The sequence below is a fragment of the Homalodisca vitripennis genome, chromosome X, assembly GCF_021130785.1.
Source record: "Homalodisca vitripennis isolate AUS2020 chromosome X, UT_GWSS_2.1, whole genome shotgun sequence".
Classification (NCBI taxonomy): domain Eukaryota; kingdom Metazoa; phylum Arthropoda; class Insecta; order Hemiptera; family Cicadellidae; genus Homalodisca; species Homalodisca vitripennis.
In genome coordinates this window covers 37842570-37863405 of record NC_060215.1, presented here as the reverse complement: position 1 = coordinate 37863405, position 20836 = coordinate 37842570, and the positions used below count along the sequence as shown (strand labels likewise).

Below are 20836 nucleotides of genomic sequence, written 5' to 3'. Positions count from 1 at the left end.
TAAGATTCATTCAATATCAGTATTAGTAATTGGAGATTCTGAATGACTTGTTCAGTTGGACGTATATTAAGAGTATATTACTTTTGTTATATTGTGGGCTGGTTATGTTCCAATTACAAACAATACCATTCCAATTTACAATCCATTCCGAGGCAGCAAAATGTAGTACATTTCCAGGTAATTTCTTTCAAGAAGTGCAAATGAACAACAGATTATACATCCTTTTTTCCGAGAATAATCTCTCTTCCTATTATCGTATCATGTCATTTACGAAATAATCAAGATGATAATGAGCTTGCAGACAGAAACGGCTACGAAGGCCGAAGCGAGCAATAGTAATGCTACATGGACAATAGCTCTAGTGTCGAGCGACGGTCGGGTCACCAGGGACGCGGAAGTCACGTCTATGCTGGGTAGAACACCCTACGGTGCCCTTGGCCCTCCCATTTGTAGTCCTGGCAACACGTGTCTTCCTATTCACAAGATGTAGGATCTTTATAATGATTCAGCATACAACAATAAACAATATATAGATATGCATCTTATATTATACCTTAGTACTCAAAATAAATTTTAGTTTGGTTGGTCAAAGAAATTCTACACAAATTAAATTATTATATCTTTGATATAATTTTAGAGCTTATAAATCAGTAATATAAAAGTAATTGATCGGATGTTTAGTTGTAATCTAAAATAAATAAAATAATATTAAATGAGTTGTTGTTTTTTCGGGAGATTATTTAAAGATCAAATCAACATGCATAGATAATGTCTGAAAGTGAAAAACGTCATAGAGTTTCAGAGTAAAGAGAGAACAGATGTAATTTGAAATGAGCAAGAACTTAATATTTTATCCCTTTTCAGATAGTAATGGGTTCGGATGGGTCGACGTTCAAAATTTGAAACATATGAAACCTACATTCCAAAGATCATGCAATAGTGTTATAATTGTATCACCAACATTATTTTACGTTTCATCCGTGAATATGCTGGAAACCAATTTTCTAGGATTGGGAATTTGAATTTAAAATACGAACCCAATTTGGTTATTTAAAAAAGGTAAATGTTGGAACTAACAAATAAACTTGAATAAAAATAATAAGGAAATATTAGTATTGTTATTCTCTAGTTATATTAGGTATTTAATTCTCCCGAAATTCAATAATTGTGCAAACCGAATTTCACTTCAGGGCAAATGTCTTACCGTTACCCTCATTGATATAACCTCTTGTAAATTTCACGTTACTTACCCCATAAAATAAAAAATAAAACACAAAATTCACATTCTACACAAGCTATAATCATAGGATGGAATTATTGTTGTCAAACACTAGTATGTGTGTGTGTTTATTTTGTTTAAATAATTCAAATACTGGAATTAAAAATCTTATCCAGTTACCCATATATCCCAGAATTATTTAATTTCAACCTATGCCTTATAAAATTCGTAAAATTACAAAACAAAATTAAAAATGGACCTCTAATTTGCGCACATATAATATTTTATCTATGTAAAATATGTACAATTTTATTATTTATCTTAATATTCTCCGTATAATGAATTATAGTCTAGTATGTTAAATATTTGACGAATGAACTTGGATGTATTCGGTAACTAATACAAACAAAGAATTCAACAGCACACGTAAGGATGGCAAGTTTCAGTTTTCATAATAGCGACAGATGAGAGTCACAAATTGTGATGATTACTTGTCTGGAAACCTGCAACTGCGTCATCTTCGCGATGACACGGGCCGACACAAGGAGCGGTTCCCCCTCTTAAGCTTGTTAATGGTAGGTGCGCAATAACACCAACACATACATTCACTATCGTACTGTTGTCAGTTCACCTACACTTGGCAGGTACACTTGCGCCTGCTGTCTTCCGGGCTTCGAACAAGTGGGATTATGGGCACACTTATTTTCTATTCACTTGATGGGCACACAAGTGTTAAACGTCAATACATAGTATAAATTAAAGTCGCTTTTTGTGTGGATCTGTGCATCAATATAAGCTACTCAACGAATCTTGTTACGGTTTTTACTGTCGGCTTCGTTATGAAATAAAACAGGCTCCTAGGTATGATACATCAACATTTTAATCATATAAAGTAGAGAAACCTTTTATAGTGCAAAAGTTGATATTTTCGAGCGCTTTTATTGTTAATACTGACTAAACTTTACGACTTATAATACGATAATATTCTACGGAATTGTGTATTTCAAAAATACCTTCAACAAGTCTGTGGTGGCATATCTATCTCCAAAGAATAACCCAAAATAACCAATTTTCTCTTTTAAAGTTTAATTTTTTATTCACATTTCCTTAGTAAAAATCAATACTACTTATAGCACCAGAAACATCATAGACCACAAATAAATGCTTTTAAATCTAAGCTGGATTCCAAAACCCACAAATGTCTTTATTTTCATGGTCAGTGCAACATAAACTCAATTGTGGAACCGTAAATCAATTAGAGAGTAAGTGAATTTAATCGGTCGTATCTGACTCTTTTGGACCGCAGTAACACTTCAGTCGTATGGTAGTTATATACTTTCTATTTCTCTGAACTATCACTATTGAATTTGAACAATATTAGACAGAAAGTAAATTAGAAGAGCCGAAGTAGACGCTTTTTAATCGATGTTGGTTTTTTGATTATATATATCTTCTTCATCGGGCACAAGTCAAACTCAACTATGGCAATTGAAATGCCTAAACATAAATAAACATAGACATAATCTAAATATTTCACACTTTTTGATCAAATTAGGTCGTCGATAATTATTTGTATATATTTATTCATAGAACAAAAAATAGAATAGAAACAGTCAAATTTCTATTTATATTATGAATCTCTCAACCATGGATATTGAAATAATGTGTACCTGATGTATCTACTTATGATTAGAAATTATAAGACATCATTATATTACATCATAATCGCATTTACTAAAACTTAAATTTTGAAAATTTCCTGAAGTTGGTGTTACAGATAATGTAAAAATTAAGCACTTTAATAAGGATCATGTTTATTCCTCAAATATTAATCATACATCATATCACGTGAAAGGACGAATTTACTAAGAAAATAAAGTTACAAGAGAATGTAAATTTTTATTTAGTTATTATAACTATCTGAAACATGTTATATGTTCAAATTTCAAATTTCACCCCAGATTAGTGAAAGATATTATAATTAGAACAACCTCGAGAATATCCAATTTTCACATTGAAGTGCTTATAACAGTTATTTCTTGTCTTTTACTTACATATTTGCATACGTTACTGCTTAGATTTAATTTTTATACCAGTGTACCATTCTGGACATAGTTCGTGGTCCAACTTGAAAATATTCTAATCTTACAATTGGGTTTTGTCAGATCGCCGAGTGAAATTTGTCCTCCGTCAAAGTTTTAAGAGAAGCATGTTTGTTTATAAAACTATATTGTTCTAACATATTTTAATGTACCCTGAAAATTTCCACTTTCAATTATATAGATTACGTAAATTATAATTCATTTCATCTCTCAGTAGACAACATTAAAATTCAACATTCAACTATTATTATAAGTATTAGAGCACAGACAATCTCTACTACAATATTAACATGAATGTATTCAAGGTAATGCCTACTCAAAAGATTTGAAATTGTAGTAACCTTACTCTGAATGAACGAGAAGAATAAAATTCTATAGGGATAAATTAATATTATCTTTAGAAAAGTTGGAGACGATAAAATTACCATAGACAGCCTCATCATCTGCGTACCCTTTTTTAACTCCAAATACAGTGTACGAGTGGTGTTGGACATTTGATTACTCATGTATCCTCCCTCCTCACTCCGCAACGTTGCATAACGGCACGGTAAGCCATTTAAAGTATTACTTGTAACCGAAGTCTGCCCTTCCCCTGTAACTCTATCACGATAAGATCTTGTCTAGGTTACATCAGTATTATCTGGTATACACACATGTGCGCCCGTCGCGTCGGTACGAACACAAGTAATGCTGTCTGCTAAGTATGAAAACGAAATTTATCAATGGAGAAACACGTTTAACATCAAATTTTCTATCCAGTACACGAATGTTAATTCTATGAAACATTTTTTTGTTATAAATGGACCATGTGCCAGCTAAACACCTTTATTACGTTGTTTACCTAAGATTTTCCCTCTGAAATTTCACAAATATATATATAAGAAATAATAATATAATATATACAACATAATAATATATAATATTTATTACATACAATATATATATATATATATATATATATATATATAATAAATTGTAATAGTAATGGTAGCACATTCACCTGGAAAGTGAGAGATCCGAGTTCGAGTCCCGGCGGAGCAAGTACTTTTTGTGATTCAATGTTTATTGAAATTAAATTAGGCTATTGCCATTTATACAAATTCAATTGATATATATATATATATATATATATATATATATATATATATATACTTAAATAAGTAGATTGTTAAATATATAATACATATACATAAAAGGTGACACAAACTTGTGTGGGTGATGTTATAGTTTATAGTAGTACTTTTATACATATAGTAGATAGTATACACAATTTCTAACAAAACATTTTATATAAAAATAGGTCGATAAATGTCTCGTTTTGCCGCAAGCAGCCACTTTGTTCTTTAAAGAAAGTTAATATCTATAGAACTAGTAAACCTACAGTTATTAAACTTCACACATAGGTATACATAAGAGGAAAATGACAAAAAATAATAGTGTATTTTTATTTAAAATTAACAAAATGACGCTGATTGTAATTTTTTAAAATCAAATAACAAAATACTCAATATAGTTATAAAAGATGCACAAGATACCAACTATCTATTCATTTTTATGACAATTCTAATGGTACATTTTGCAACCAAATCGGTAAACGGATAAGTGAGCACGATCACTTTAATGGTACTCTTGCACAAGCCCGGAGCAACAAACATGTCAGTAGAGAGAGAGGTATCAGCTATTTGTTGCTCCGGGCTTGAGTAAAAGTACTTATAGAGTGGGAGTGGTCGTTCTCGCTCATGTGTAGACGGATTTCGTTGAGGAAAGTATCTTTGGAATTTTTATAAGTTATAAATATAATTAACATTTTTTAATTTCTTATAATTGTTGCAAAACAGCTATTACCTTTTAACTGATAACATCTTTGTTGCTCCCGGCTTGTGAAAGCATACCTATATAGTGATCGTGCTCGCAAATGCGTTGAAGTATTTCACTGGAAAGGGTATCGTTGGGATTGTTTTCGCTAAATAGTTGGTATCTTGTGCATTTTTATAGCTAAACTGGTTTTTTGTAGTTAAAACTTTCAACAGGTGCTATTTAGTTAATATAAAAGCAAATGACAATATTTTTTTAATTTTCTTCTTATGCATGATTACCTATGTGCGAAGTTTGGTATCTTTAGATTTACAAGTTTTAGAGACACAATTTTTAATAAAAAATGCAAAATGTCGGCTTGCGCCTAAACGAGACATTTCCCAACCTATGCTTATAAGACATTTTTTGTTTAAAACTATGTATAATATCACTCATAGCCATTTGGAGTCATAACCACAACCATATTAGTCATTCAAAATTCAGCTATAAACATTGTCTAAAAACCACGAAAAAATATATAAAAGTATATAGTAAATGTCTCTACGACTTTTAGAAGTCATCAAAATATGAATAAAAAATCCATATATAATGTACCATAAAATTAGTTTTAATAATCTAACAGAATTTTAATTAAGTCAAAAAATAAAACAAGAAAATTATCACTAAATACCAATCAAATTTCAAAAGCTTTAAATCAGTCTTCAAAAACTCATTCGAATTCAACAAAATTGTTTCAAAGCGCTTAAGAAACTTGAAATATTTATAAAAATTGTATAAAAACTATTCTTAATTGATTTTACTAAATATTTAAATTCTTCATACTGAAATGAAATATGTGAAATCTCTACAGATTCTTATGATTAAAAAACTTATAAAAAAAACATTATAACACACGTAATAAACTTCAGGCACATAATGAACCCATTTTATTAACTCTTCGTTATCTGATTTATATTTTTTTAAGAACTCTTTGATTTTTAAAAAACCTAAATGACATAGTACACAAATTGTAGAGCACGTGTATGAATTTTATTTCAAAGATATTGTAAGCAAATTAAAACATTACTTCCGGCTCAGTGAAAAAAGATAGATTTCACATTTCAACGTCGTCTATAAATGACAAATTAGAGATGCAGTTCAGATGTTTAATTTAAATAACTCTGATGGACAATAAATTTAACTATTAATGTTAATTTTATCATAAAAAAATCAAAATTTTAAAAATTACTAAATCTTGAAAGTTTACAAGGATTAAGCATACACATTTCTTTTATAAAAACTGAGGACTGTTGCAATTAATTCAAAATTATGTTCAAACATATTTTATCAAAACCGTTCAGTTGCATGATTATATAACTTTAAACGGTCCCCATCTTGCTACTTAGGAATTTTTTGAATCTATTAAGAACTGCGGTAATTATAGTTTACACAATTATTCTCACAATGTAGTATATCACTTAAAATTGTATACTATCGCTATCTAGAAATCTTGCAAGATATAAAAAATGCGTAAGAACAATGATTATTGTAAATTATATGAGAGCCCTAAAATATGTTTCTCGTTTTAATGTATACTAATCGATATATAAAACATTATTTTTAAAATGTTTGAATGGCCACCATCTTTAAATGGTTTATTGGTTAAGAAGTAGTTACTTATCGCGTTACAATTATTTCAACAATGTTATACAGAACCTACACCCACTACCTAGAAATGTTATGAGATATCAAATAAATCTCTAATGGTGGCCATCTTAAAAACGTTTTTCTTTAAATATTTTCTGATTGTTGCTTTTTTAAATTTACTTACAATATTGTTCAAATAAAAATTATATGTCTCCTTCAATTTGAGTGCTACAGTCATTTTATAATTTTAAAAATTCAAAAAAAAAACTTTTATTTAAAGCGGATAGCGAAAAGTGTATAAAAATTTCCTGGAAGTTTATTACATTCATTATAATTTTGCAGAGTTATATAGGAAAAGTTTAACTGTTTAGTAAAGTAATGTTTTATTTAATAATTACTTTTGAAACAAATTTCTGATATATATTTCAATGATTGTAAGCTTTTTAAAATAATTTTGCAGGATTTTGATTGTTTTGTATAAACTTTTTGAAAACTTTCCGTTTAAGGTTTCTTGAAAATGTATTACTATTACGAGATTTTTCTTTTAAGTATTATATATGTTTGAATGGTTTGGTAACTTTTAGTATATCGATTAATTTACTTATTAATGTTTTAATGACTCATAAAAAAGTAACTACTAAAGTAAACACTAAATCTACTGTAGAGACAGTATAGGTTGTGATTGTATGCAAAGTTTGCATTCTACAAGAAAATTAGACTGTGCCAAAGTACAGTGTACAGTCTTACAAATATATTTCAAATTACGTCATAAACGGTGGATAGTAAAATTACTGAATCCCCCATTATTTTGTAACTAAAGCTATGTGATAATCCTGTCAATTAAATTGTAAACCAAATTTCCAGATAATAAGTTGTTTTAAATCAGTATACTCAAATAAATATAGTGGAACAAAACTGTGTTTATTTAAGAGTTGTGAAGTTATAAACTTGAGAAATATTAAATTTGTACAAAATATTATTACATAATAATCTAGCATAAAAAATTATTAGAAATACAACCAACTAATATTTTGTTCCGTAGGAGCTTTGCTGCATTATCCATAATTATAGTCCTTAGTTTTTTCATGGAAGTAACATTTTATAAGAGTTTATTAATTATTATCATGTTTATTTGTTTCAAACTAACTATCTTATAAAGCCATTCGAAAGCTGAAGAAAGAAAGGTACAAAATGTATTAGATAATTCGATAACAACAGCAATTAATAGTGATCATAATAACAAAGTCGATATGACATCAGGGAGACCAAAAATGCTACTAATGACAGTACCCGGCCCGAGAACTAGCTTAGGACAATAATTCAATATCTATTTGCACGAATTAGCCTCTATTGATCATTTGGATTGCAAAAGGAGCAACAGTGGCCAACTAGAAGAAGTTGTATACCTGTATAAGCATAAACAGCAAGAGTAGGACCAATGTCAAGGTCAGTCATCAGAACCGGCTGAGGACTATGATGCAATATGTATGCAACTTCAAAAATTGCAAATAGTGACGTTTCATACTGAGAAAGTGGCAAGACCGGTAATTATAATAGCGTTTTATAGGCTACTAGCCGAGATGTTGGAAGGAGACCAATGCAAAAGCCGGGTCGATAACCGGTCGTGGGCGACGACCGGATGCCTACTGCATAGCGGACAGCCAATATTGACCATATACGATGTAAGAACGACTAGACGGTTGATCATAACAAACGTGACATACTAGCCAAGATAGCGATAGTGGGAGCAATGCCAATGTCAGGCCATGCCGGTGTAGAATTGTGGGGATCATTGTTTGTCCATACATACTATTTCCATTCATTGAGTAAAGTTTGTTAGTGATGATGCATGTATCTCCCTTGTAGTTGAGAGTCAGAGAGTACCAAGTATTACAACCCATGTTGTTTATTATAACGTATGATTAAGTGTGATATAAGCACTTTGGTATGTGTCGTGTAGCAATAAAACGAGAGATTTATTATAAAAATATAAAGCAAACATATTTAATTGGTTTCGTACGAAATATTGGCAATTTTGGAATTTGCAGTAATTGGAGGAGGCACAGGAAAAGCTCAAATCCTGCCTTTATTCTACTAGTTATTGTTTTATTGTATGCGAATAAAATCACACCACTATTATATCTGGGTTGAAAAGTATATGGAGGTAAATAATTATCACATATCACTAAAATACGCCTTTTTCGGCTATGCATTAATCTTAATACAGGCAAAATGTCTTTGTCAATATATGCGTATAAATACAATGGTAGAAACTCTAGATTTTATTTTCTATAAAAGAAAACTCCCAATTGTCCAATAATTTTAATTTTCTCACACGAAGCCTTTCTACATCTAAGATGCCATCGTCCGGTGTAAATCAACTACTTAAAATAGCATAAAGATTTTACAATTTAAAACAATTATAAGCTGGATAAAGCTTAATACAAGATTTGTATAGTTAAAAGTAAAATAAAATACATATTAATATATGTATAAAAGTTTGGGTCAAAAAGATTTTGTTATATTTTAAAGGAAGGGTACATTTTGAATCGGTCCAAAATCATTAATATTTTATTATCTTTATCTTTTTTATTCGTAATTTTTCATAAGCGACGAGTTCTTCTTGTTCATGGGCTTGATTTAATGATTTGAAATTTTAATGCTTGTTTGTTCCTAATGCATGTTTAGCAATGGCTGATTTTTTAGTTTGTCCGTATTTATAATATCTTTTTATGTTCTTTAAATTTTTTTTAATGGTTCTTTCCAATAAGAAGAGCTCCTCTTTCAATAAAATCTATTATTTCTTAGTAATGAAATTGAAGGAGTAGCAGCACTACTTAACTCACCAAAGCTATTACTTAATTTTAAGTGAACATAATCGTGTTTTACGAAGTACTATTTTTTTTTTCAACGACAAACAATTATCAAGCTACTTAAGGAAGACTAAATTCTGAACTTTGGGTTATGACGATTTTAAATATTAAACACAACTACATACATTCATACCAGTTTAATTCCAAATATCAAATTTGTTCAAAAAAATCAAGTTCTTATGTATCAAAACATGTCTTCTATAGTAAAACATCGTATAGTCTCATCTTTAACGGAACATAAAAAAGTGGCTTGAAATTACTTGAGTGTAAAATAGTGCAAATATAAAGAAAATTTGTATTTTTACTAAACTGAGCATAGCTTTTTTATTACGTAAGCCAAAAATACTCTTGAAAATAAAATGAACTCCAATTTTCCTATGTAAAGCTATAATTCAAAATATATGGAAGATATTAATCGAAGTTTGTTTTAATAATCATCGCGAACCGTCATCATACCCATGTCTATTACATAATCTAATGGCGTGTCCAAAAATAACAAAAAGCCAACAGATCCATGGAATACAGTATGTTTAGCACTACATATGAAATATTAGTGCATACTAATAATGCAAAGTACTTGAATGTAATTATATAAAAAAGTATTGCCACAAATTGTATTTCTTTTGGCTGGGCATAATTGCGTTATTATGTAATTTCAATGTTTCTATTAAAATTTAGGCATGGTGCCTACATATTATGGTTAGATAATGTATTAATATGTGGTTGAATATTTGCAGTTTGTTGAATTTTCACTAACTGTTTTTGGAATGGTCGTAAAGAGTGCTCAGCTACATGTAAGGATACGACTCTGTTCGGTTGACTACGTGGTCTGCATACAGACCCCGGGCTGTTGGCAGTTGGGTCGAGCCGCTAGACCAAATCTTGAGTACAATCTCGTTGATGAGCGAGTCGAACACAGAAAGTGTACAAGCATTACAGTTCCAAATCAACATCACAAAAATATGATAGTGAATGTAGTCAGCATATTACGATTTTGGGCGAGGGGGAGAAATTTCTATTCAGTATCGGCTGTAAACCACTAAACTTACAGTCGTAAATCCTTTTTAATAAGTTTTTTTTAATAAAATAACTATACTATATTTAAGAAACCTTTCAAGAAAATAACCAAAATATATGCAACGACAAAAACATATCATTGAACTGTTTATGTGATAAGTATCGATAGATACCCAGATAGAATTTATAATTTTTTTAAACTTGTATCGCTGTGTTGGTTGAAAAATACACTTCAATTATCTTAGCTTCAATTTCAAATTAAGACAGAGTTTAAACATTTGTGTCAAAAATTAATTTTAAACACATTCATAAAACTTTATAATTTCTTTCTTGGTGTTATTTTTTAAATTCAATTTTATTGCAGTTATATTATTCTAATAATTTTACAAACCACAATATTTTTTTAATTTTTACAGAGTTAGAGTAAGAATAAGTGGACCACTGCCTCAAGTTCAGTAGGAGTACAAAATTAATTTTTACTACATTCATAAAACTTTATGATTTCCTTCTTAATGTAATTATTTAAATTCAATTTTACTTCAGTACTATTATTTCACTATTTGTACAAGCTATAATATTTTTTATGTTTACTGGATAACAGTAAGAACAGATGGAGCACTGTTGAGCACTCAAGGCTCAGTAGGGGTAGGATTGCCAGTAGAACTTACCATGTTGTCAGTGTGGAGGTCCTGCTATCACTGAAGTGCGGGTCACAATCCGATCGCCTACCACCAGTTCGAGGTTATATAATCCTACTGTCTTATGTAACGACTAATATTCACCAGCGATTAAGTTTAGAGAAATAATCTACAACTTTATTACTTCTGGACGGATCCATTTAACAATGGAGCAAATTAGGGCATTGCTGATAAGTTTGTTTCACATTCTTAAAATATTAATTGATAATTGGATCATATTTCCCTTTTCATATCATATTACGGTAATGTCTTTTTATTTTAACAGACGAAGTTAGGGCTACGAAGCCCTCTCTAACACTTAACCTGGGGACCAACGGCTTAAAGATGACTTCCGAGCTACTACCAATGGTCGGACAGGCGGACTGCTTGCAAGGACAGGATCGCCCATCCAAGCAGCAGCCACGCTCGACGTTGCTTTATTTTGTTTTCTCGTGCACCGCACCCGCTACACTGTGCCATTGAAAAAATTCAACAGACAAAATTTATTTGATAGGCTATTATGACAAGGTAAAAATATGCCACACCACTTGCCGTAACAGGCTTTGCTGATATTGAATATAAAATTTTCATTTCATTTCATTCATAGCTCATTTTATTCTAGAGATGTCCTGCGAAGAGATAGACAGACATACAAATGTAAAAAAAGAAATTAACAGGAAAATAATGCATGATGTAACTCATTATTAGTTTCAGTTGAGCTTCATGTGTTAACATGTCACATGTACAAACCTCTCATGAGTGTATTGAGTTTGTTCAGTAATTTATTTATTCAGCTTTTTTATCGTTACTATCACCTACACACCTATCGCCTACTACCTATAAGATCAATTTTAAATTATTCGCTAACGCTCAGCCAAATACCATGGAGCCATCACCGGACTCAGTGTTTTTCATATACAAATGAAGCTTCGAGTACATAGGTAAGTTCGTTTTCGAGATATCGTGTGGACATATAGACAAACAGAAATGTAAATTTCCAGCCCCACGTAGGCTTCACTAAAGCTCAGGCAAAATAGGATTAGTTATATTACGTATTTCATTTTCTATCAATGTAAATGCTTATACTTCTTAAAAATTAAATAAACACTCCAATGAATAATTGTATATATTAATATAATTTTACGGAATGCTAGCAGCGTGCGGGAACAATAAGAATATTGACTTCAAATATTTTAGTAAGACATAAACACGGAACATTGTCTACTATACTGTGTGAAATGTAATACCCTAAAATTGTAATAACTACTAATCTAAGTAATTAGTCTGTCCTAGCATTATTATACAGCACATAGATATTACTGATAATCATTGTTATATCACAGAATCGTAATAACATATTCGAGACGGTGTAATTTTGGTTGTAACCGTGACAATAAAGTTAAACTATGGAAATAGAATATTAAAAGCAGGAATCAGTCCTAGAGCAGGTAGCAACAGACTGCTGCTACCCACGTGTGAGTGTCTGGCTCGTACTATAATGAAGCGCCCAGTGGTTTTGAACTCGTATTACAATTACAGTGAATGAATTTATATGGAAGATTTGGTATTTTGTTTTTTGTTTTTCAAACCATACATTTCAATGTTTACCAACCATTTTTTGTGCTCTTCTTTTTTCATTCTGTAAGTAAATTACTATAAAAATTAATTTTATAGCATATAGTTTTGCTTAAATAGAATTTTTTTATGTATATTATCTGAAATTATACCTAAAAAGATATAGAGAAATATCTATTTAAGATACCAGTGTATATTTATGGTCGAAGGGCCCTTGAAAATGTAGTGGAGATACAAAGTACAGTGAAATATTTCGGCTAGTTTAGTTATAAAACGTGCTCTGTATGTGTTTTGTACATACTCGTGTAACAGTGAAAGAACTATGTTTTGACGAATAATTCTTGTATATTTTGAACATAAAATGTATTAAAAACGATATTTTTTCTATTAAACTTTTACAAAACATTTTGTATTCCTTTGTTTTTGTATTTTAGTTTTTAATATGATTTAAACTGCAGTTCATTGTTGGGTGATTAAATTGTAAATAATAGATCAATCGATGAACAAACCAATTCAAAACATCAAGAATTTATGAATTTATTATTATTTTATTAATTTTTTATTGCTTCTCGAACAATAGATAAACTAACGATCAGCATCATGACTCATGAGCATGGCTGCATTATATTTAAGCACCTGGGTTCATCTTGTGAAACAAATTCATGTTTTATTAAATAATAATAAATTGTATTAAAAAGGATTAAGCTCTTGAATAGCTGCTTCAAGCGAATGATAATGAATTGGTACCCCATTTACAAATTAAATTTGTTTATAAAACTATTTTATTTTTGTTTTACTTACAAGTTGAAGGTAAAAGCTGATAAGGTTAATTGCAAACTTATGAGCAAGATATGAAATAATTACAATATAAATTTGATCCTACTGAGTTAAATTTATGGAAGGATATTTCACATATAGAAGTTTGGATAATATTTTTTCTGGCATTGCAAATGTTTAGACTAGTGAGCAAACCTTGATGAAAGGAATGAGTGTTGAAGGAGATCCTTTTAAACGTGATGCCACTGAAACTGTAGTATATAAATGGTTATATATAGCCAGATATTATGGAAGTCATACAAACTTATGTTACACATCTTTCAATAACAGTAATCAACATACTGATTCGAGAGGTGAAAATATTGGTGGACTTCTTCAATCAACATAACCCTTGCCCTAATACAGATGCTATTATGTATATTGCTACTGGAATAACTGGACACAAATGGATGAATTGTTACGTTAATTTTACGCTAAGAAGGTTTGATAGCAATCATGAAAACAGAGGGATAAAATCTACGTGAATTGAAATTGTAGAGGGAAAATCAAATAAATTATCTAACGGAGAAAAAATTACTAAATTTAAATTCATGCAGATGTTATTCTTGTTAACCCATTGTTGTTGTTTCACCGTATTTGCGCTTTAAAAACATCTGGTACGAAATCTGCTTGCTCTACATATTTCAAGGTAGGAACTTGTGAAAGACAAAAATACATTCTTTACCAATTATTTCCGAAAATTTCTAATTTAAAAAACTTAGAAAATACTCATTATATTATTGATGGGGGCATATAGTAATATCGTTTTAAATGGGAAATGAGTGAAATGATTACAATCATATATGAGCACTATGTAAGACATTTAAAGAATAATTACAATAGTACGAATTACTCATGTGATTGGCATAAAAAGGCAGTATTAAATATGCCAAAAGGAATCGTCACTCATTAAAAATTAAATGTGCAGATATCGAATTAGAAGAAAGTAAAATCTATTGAAAATCACTCAAGAGAAATCTTTTTCAAATTGTGAAATGTAATTCACTTGATAAGAATTTTAAAATGTAAATTAGCTAACAACTATACTTTTACATAATAAGCGTATGACAATGCCGAAAAATTAATTGTTGATTCAATTATTAACTTTGAATAAAAACGTGTTATAGTTTCTGAATGTATCGTTCATTTTTGTGTTTTTAACGAGATTTGTGGATATACATTTTAAATATATCTTCTAAAATCATCCCGAGGCATAGTTCAATAGAAAATATGTTCATCTAAAAGTTTAAAAAATCCCTAACAGAATTTAAAGAACGTATTCTTTACTAGATGATTTCTCGGGTTGTGATATTTTAAGGAAAAATAAAATAAAAGGAAAAATTAAGTTTGACAGAAAATTTAAGAAATGAAAGGATTTCGAAATATCTATGAAAACTCCAATAAAAAATGTCAAGCGTGATTAGCATGTACGAGTATTTTGGGTTTATGTGCATCTTCAACAAACACTAAATATTTGGATACGTTCAGGTTTAATTCTTTCATAAAAACAACTACCAAAAATACAAGTGTTCTTTTGTCATCTGATTCATTTTAACACTTAAAAAGAGAGTACCTATAAATTCAGATATGGTTAGGAAATGACACAGGTATTGAAAATTGGAGATGGAGGTATTCCAATAACATGTAAATCCCAATAACAATGAATCAATTACCTGCTCCGGATAATCTGTTGCAAATGTCATTTAGTGACATTATAATTTTATAAAGGGATTTGAAGCTGCATGCGGATGCCGGAAAAGTGGCTTATGCTGCAGAATAGCATGTTTAAAGTGCAGCGAATACTTCACCTATTATAACGTAGAAAAAGTAAGTAATTCGAAGACAGTATTGGATGTATACGAAAATGTAAAATGTTTATATAAACAAATTATTAATTTTATTAATCCCCTTACTTTATTTAAATCCTCTTAATTTGCCTATTTTTATTAAAACAATCTCAGAGCTCGAACTAGCCGAGAGCAATCATTGCACATTGCAGCTGCCGCTCCGCTCTCCGCTCTTAGTTATATTATCTGTTAAAGAGCCCTACTGCCCTTTCTTGATACACACAGGTATCTTTAATTTACTCAGTTATAATTACCTTTCTCTTGTTATAATTATGTTTGGTTCTTTTATATATACAGGTATATTTGCGTGAAATTCCACAAAAATTTGAAACAAAGCTATATGGTCAAAACTTAACTTTTTAGAACTATTTGTATAAACTGTAAAAAGTTTTATACACACATTTTTTTAAACATTGCAATTTAAAGTTTCAAAACAAAATACCACATCGACCATATACGAGGTATGGCTATTAAATAACGGGACTAATATTGAAAAAAAATTATTTTCATTTTAATCATAATTACTTATTATCACCTTCAATCTACACCCCTTCTCTATCCCTGCAACGCTCCATGGGAATTTTCCATTGTTGGAAACAATGCTGAAAGTCATCTTCTGTCAACTCTTTCAGGAGTCTTGCCGCTTTTTCTTGAACAGCTTCTACGGATTCAAATCTCGTACCTTTCAATGCAGATTTCACCTTAGGGAAAAGATAAAAGTCGCATGGTGCTAGGTCTGGCGAGTAAGGTGGATGTTCTAACACTGGGATGCTGTACTTGGTCAGGAACCGCTTGACAGATAACGCGGAATGAGCTGGCGCATTGTCTTGGTGCAAAATCCATGATTTGTCCTTCCACATTTCGGGTCGTTTTTTTCTTACTCTTTCACGTAGTTTATTAAGTACCTCAAGATAGTAATGTTGATTAATTGTTTGACCTTCAGGAACCCAGTGAAGGTACACAATCCCACGAATGTCGAAAAAACAATCATCATTGCTTTAAATTTTGACTTGCTCATTCTTGCTTTTTTGGCTCTCGGTGAAGTTGAGGTCTTCCAATGCATGGATTGGCGCTTCGTTTCCGGATCATAAGTAAAAAACCACAATTCATCACATGTTATTATTCTTTCCAATAAATTTGGGTAATTTTCAATGGCATTCAAAGTGTCAGTACAAACATTTTTACGAGTTACTTGTTGATCAATCGTAAGAATTTTTGGTACTATTTTTGCACGCACTTTTCGCATGTTCAAATTGTCATGTAAAATTTGCCGTACACATTCTTTATCAATGCCTACAGATTCAGCAACTGCACGAATGCTTAATCGTCGGTCAGACCGAATCAAATTAGCAACTTTTTCGACATTGTCTTCCGTTTTTGATGTTGAAGGACGACCTGGCCGCGAATCATCTTCCACGTCTTGTCGGCCATCTTGAAAACGCTTAAACCATTCAAAAACACGAGTCCGCGATAAACATTCACTGACATACACTTCTTTTAGTAAATTATTGGTTTCGGAAGCGGTTTTTCCAAGTTTAACGTGAAATGTAATAACAATTCGTTGCTCTATTATTACGCAAACCATTTTTCCGGCAAAACAAAATAACAACACTTACATAAATGAAGGTTATGATACAACGATGTTGTTTACAGAAACGAGGCTAACTGCATTCTGAAGAGGAAGTCTCAAACTACACAGCTGTTGGTCATTGTTGGTTGGCGCATGCGCACTCGTTCCACTGCAGTGTCAGTCCCGTTATTTAATAGCCATACCTCGTACATTCATTCACTGTCAGTGTAATCTGTGGTTTTGACGTTTTTAACGCTCCAGGCACTCCATTACTAGTAACATGAATAATAATAAAATATTAGCCTAATCCTAACAAACTAGTGTTGTTTCTAATAGTTTTGAAAGTTTAATAAATAGAAAAAGTAACTTATAATTTTCTTATGCCCTAAACAAACATGGATTCATTTTAAACACGTATGCAGTTATTGATCAAGCTTACAACAATACACATAAAATACACAAACAGAAAATATTTACTCTTCTTAGAGGTCTTAATAAATGTCAAACGCCATTGGCCTATTCAATGTCATTTTCCATGCAATAACTAACTACCCAAGGACTAAATCAGCAATGCAAATTATCAATCTAATTCTGTGACAGCTAACTCGACCAAGCTGTGAGTAACCTATTTCGCACATTATAATAGTCTGTTAATAAAAAAAATCGTTTTAATCTATTAAATAGTGATCTCTTTATTCTTTTTAGTACTAATTTTTAATTTCCATATTTTAACTTCATTTTTTGTTATTTAAAGCATAACGTAATTTCAAGTTCTATTCATAATCAAATACAATGTAGGCATATAATCATGTATATATATTTTAATTAATAAATTGATATTTATTAGACACTTCTCAGACCAGTTGTTGATATTACTACACCGTATCGTTATAATTATAGTTAGTATAAATTTAAAAAGTGTAGCCTTACCCATATACTATACTGTCATGTAAAAACGTTTTTATAAAGTCTTCTTATTCTTTTTATCATTACACAATCAACAGTGGTAGGACAGCTGATAACTAATTCGCAAATGTTTTCTGTATAATCAGTAGGATAATTTTTCCCACTTCCATAGAAAATTATTGTCAGCCTTGCTACTTTTGATGGGGGTTGAAATGAGATGGTAGCAAAAGGGTTAAAATAGAATATTATTAATCTTTTCAGAAATCTTATTATTGTAGCTTGATACACTCAAGATCAACCATCAGACTTGTATTTGCTAGTATCATACAACGAGATAATGAGCTGAAAAGTAGAGACTTTTTTTCAATTCTTTTTGTGCTTTTATAAAATCTAATTTTGCTCTCGCCTATCGGATACACACTTAATTTAATCTTTACTATTATATAAATATCTTAATGTGTCTCTCTGTGTTTGTGTGTTTGTTAATCAATCACGTAAAAACTGCTGGACCGATTGAATTGAAATTTTACGTGGATAATCTAACGGTTCCTGTTTCAGATATAGGCCTATTGCTGTTTCAAAGAACCTTTGGGCTACGTTCCACTGGGCTCTAAATTTCCGAGAAATCCCATATTAATTGAAAGAGCCTAAATGTAATCAACTGTTTTTAAACACTATTTCAATGCAGCAAAACCATATGGCTAATTAACTTAACTATTTCTATAAGTTTGTTACATTTAAATTCTTGAAAGCAAAGAGTAAGCTTAATATTAATAAAACTTATTATTTCAATTTGTTCTGTAATCACTGTTGAACACAGGTTTTATTTAGATAAGTAAGTTATGCATATAATTTATTGTAATGCAGATATCAAAGCCAAAGTTAATGTCTAACTTTTACTATAAATTTAAAGAATGTTATAAAGCCCATCTTAGTTGTCGTCGCTCGAGTTATTCAATGATATATAATGGAGTGTTGGAGAAAAATTCGAGTTATTTCACGGGTACTTTTAAAAACTGTTTCACTCGCTAAATTCAGGTTCCCAAAACAATGTTTCTGAAACTTAAATTTAAAATATATCAGGAGATGAGTACATCTTCCTGTAACTTCTTCCTGGAATAATCAGAATGTCATTCAAAAAGAATACGCCCATGGTGTCCCTTTTATTCAACACGAAATTGCTTGCGATTCCGCGGGTAACTTCTGGTATTTAATATTTTATACATATAAAATACATTAATAGTGAAAATTATTACGTACATTCCAAAATTATAGCTCCTTATAGCTTACTATCCCTATAAACTTTTGACGTCATCTTTTCTAAAGCACGTCTTCATAAAAAATAATATTTTTTATTCTATTTATTCCCAAAGAAATCGTTTCTGTTTATTAACTTTTCAACTGATCTACTAATATTCAGGATACTTTTATAAGAGAAAATATAAAAGGTTCAATATTATTTTTTTTTAGTACAAAATCCTCTCAAAGTACTTATTCTTTACCATTTTTAATTTTAATAGGCTTGGGAAATGTAACAAAACCGTAAGAGATAAAAATATCAGATAAACCAACAGTAATAAAAAATCTGAAAAGGAAGTGATCTATTATTTTACTTTGTAGGTATGAATAAAGTAGCAAAACAAATATGACGATATTCAAATGATCCAGCAAACAATTCGTACAGTTAAATTCAAATGATTTACTCATAAGTGAATCTAGTTTAGTAGACCTCAGTGTTCAGAACCTCTTACTCTTTACAAAGCTCACATTATTCGAGTTGTATTGATATAATAAATATCTATGACTCACTCGATTACGAACTTATCTAAATCTCATAGACATCGCTTATTCTTATATTTCATTCAAACATATCTTATTCTACTGCTTCTCTCAGCCACCATTGATCCTCCTACTTCCCTCAGACATCAACAATTCCCTTACTTTACTTTTTCTTCTTATAGTATTAAAAGACTGTAGATTTTTCTTGAGTAGTAAATAATGAAACAAAAGCAGTTAGTTTTAACAATCGCTAACTAAACACGTAGATCTATGAAAATTCAAGGAATCATGTGTTACAGACATGGCCCTTACAGCAAACTATTTTCACCTGAGACATGTAAAAAATTAAATTAAATCATGTGAATGTTTGATTCTATGATTACATTTGGCCAATAAAAAAATGTAACCATAAACATCGCCATAAATCGTGAGAAACATCCACATATTACTTCACACGGTTTCAAGTAAGTATAGTTTAAACATATACATTTTTATTGGCCTTGCACTTTAATTTTCTTTTTTGGGGGGGGATATATGAAAACCACAAAAGACTGCATAGAAGGTAGATAAAAAACCTCACAACTCAAATTTGTTTATAAGTTATAAACAATGATAATTTAACATTTTAATCTCTTCCATAATGTCTCTATTATATTTATCTCAAATCTGTGTTATTCAAATTGAGTTGTAATTGATTGTTTATCCATTCATTAAATTTGTATAAATGGCAATGGCCTGACTAAATGTCAATAAACATTGAATCACAAAAAGTACTTGCTCTGCCGGGACTCGAACCAATTTAATGAATATGAATATGAATCCGATGATATGTTAGTTTGGTTACTTAAACGCATATGTGACAGATACGGCCAAGTACAAAATAATTGAATCGTAAAAAGTGAGGGCTCTGTTGTGTAGTATTAGCGCACTCACCCGGCAAGTGAGAGATCCGGGTTCGAGTTTGTGTAAACCTTCACCTATGTCTCAACTTTCATATAAGAATTATTTTTAAAC

The 20836-nt window shown here is 30.5% G+C and overlaps 1 protein-coding gene across 1 annotated transcript in view; it reads right to left on the bottom strand.

Moving 5' to 3' along the window:
• LOC124368924 (pyridoxine/pyridoxamine 5'-phosphate oxidase-like) overlaps nt 1–11426 on the bottom strand; it is a 41959-nt gene extending 30533 nt beyond the window's left edge. The window contains exon 1 of the mRNA XM_046826469.1: nt 11321–11426. Coding sequence (XP_046682425.1) covers nt 11321–11323 — 3 coding nt within the window. The 5' untranslated portion in view covers nt 11324–11426. The remainder of the gene's footprint in view (nt 1–11320) is intronic.
• Between the last annotated feature and the right edge of the window lie 9410 nt (nt 11427–20836).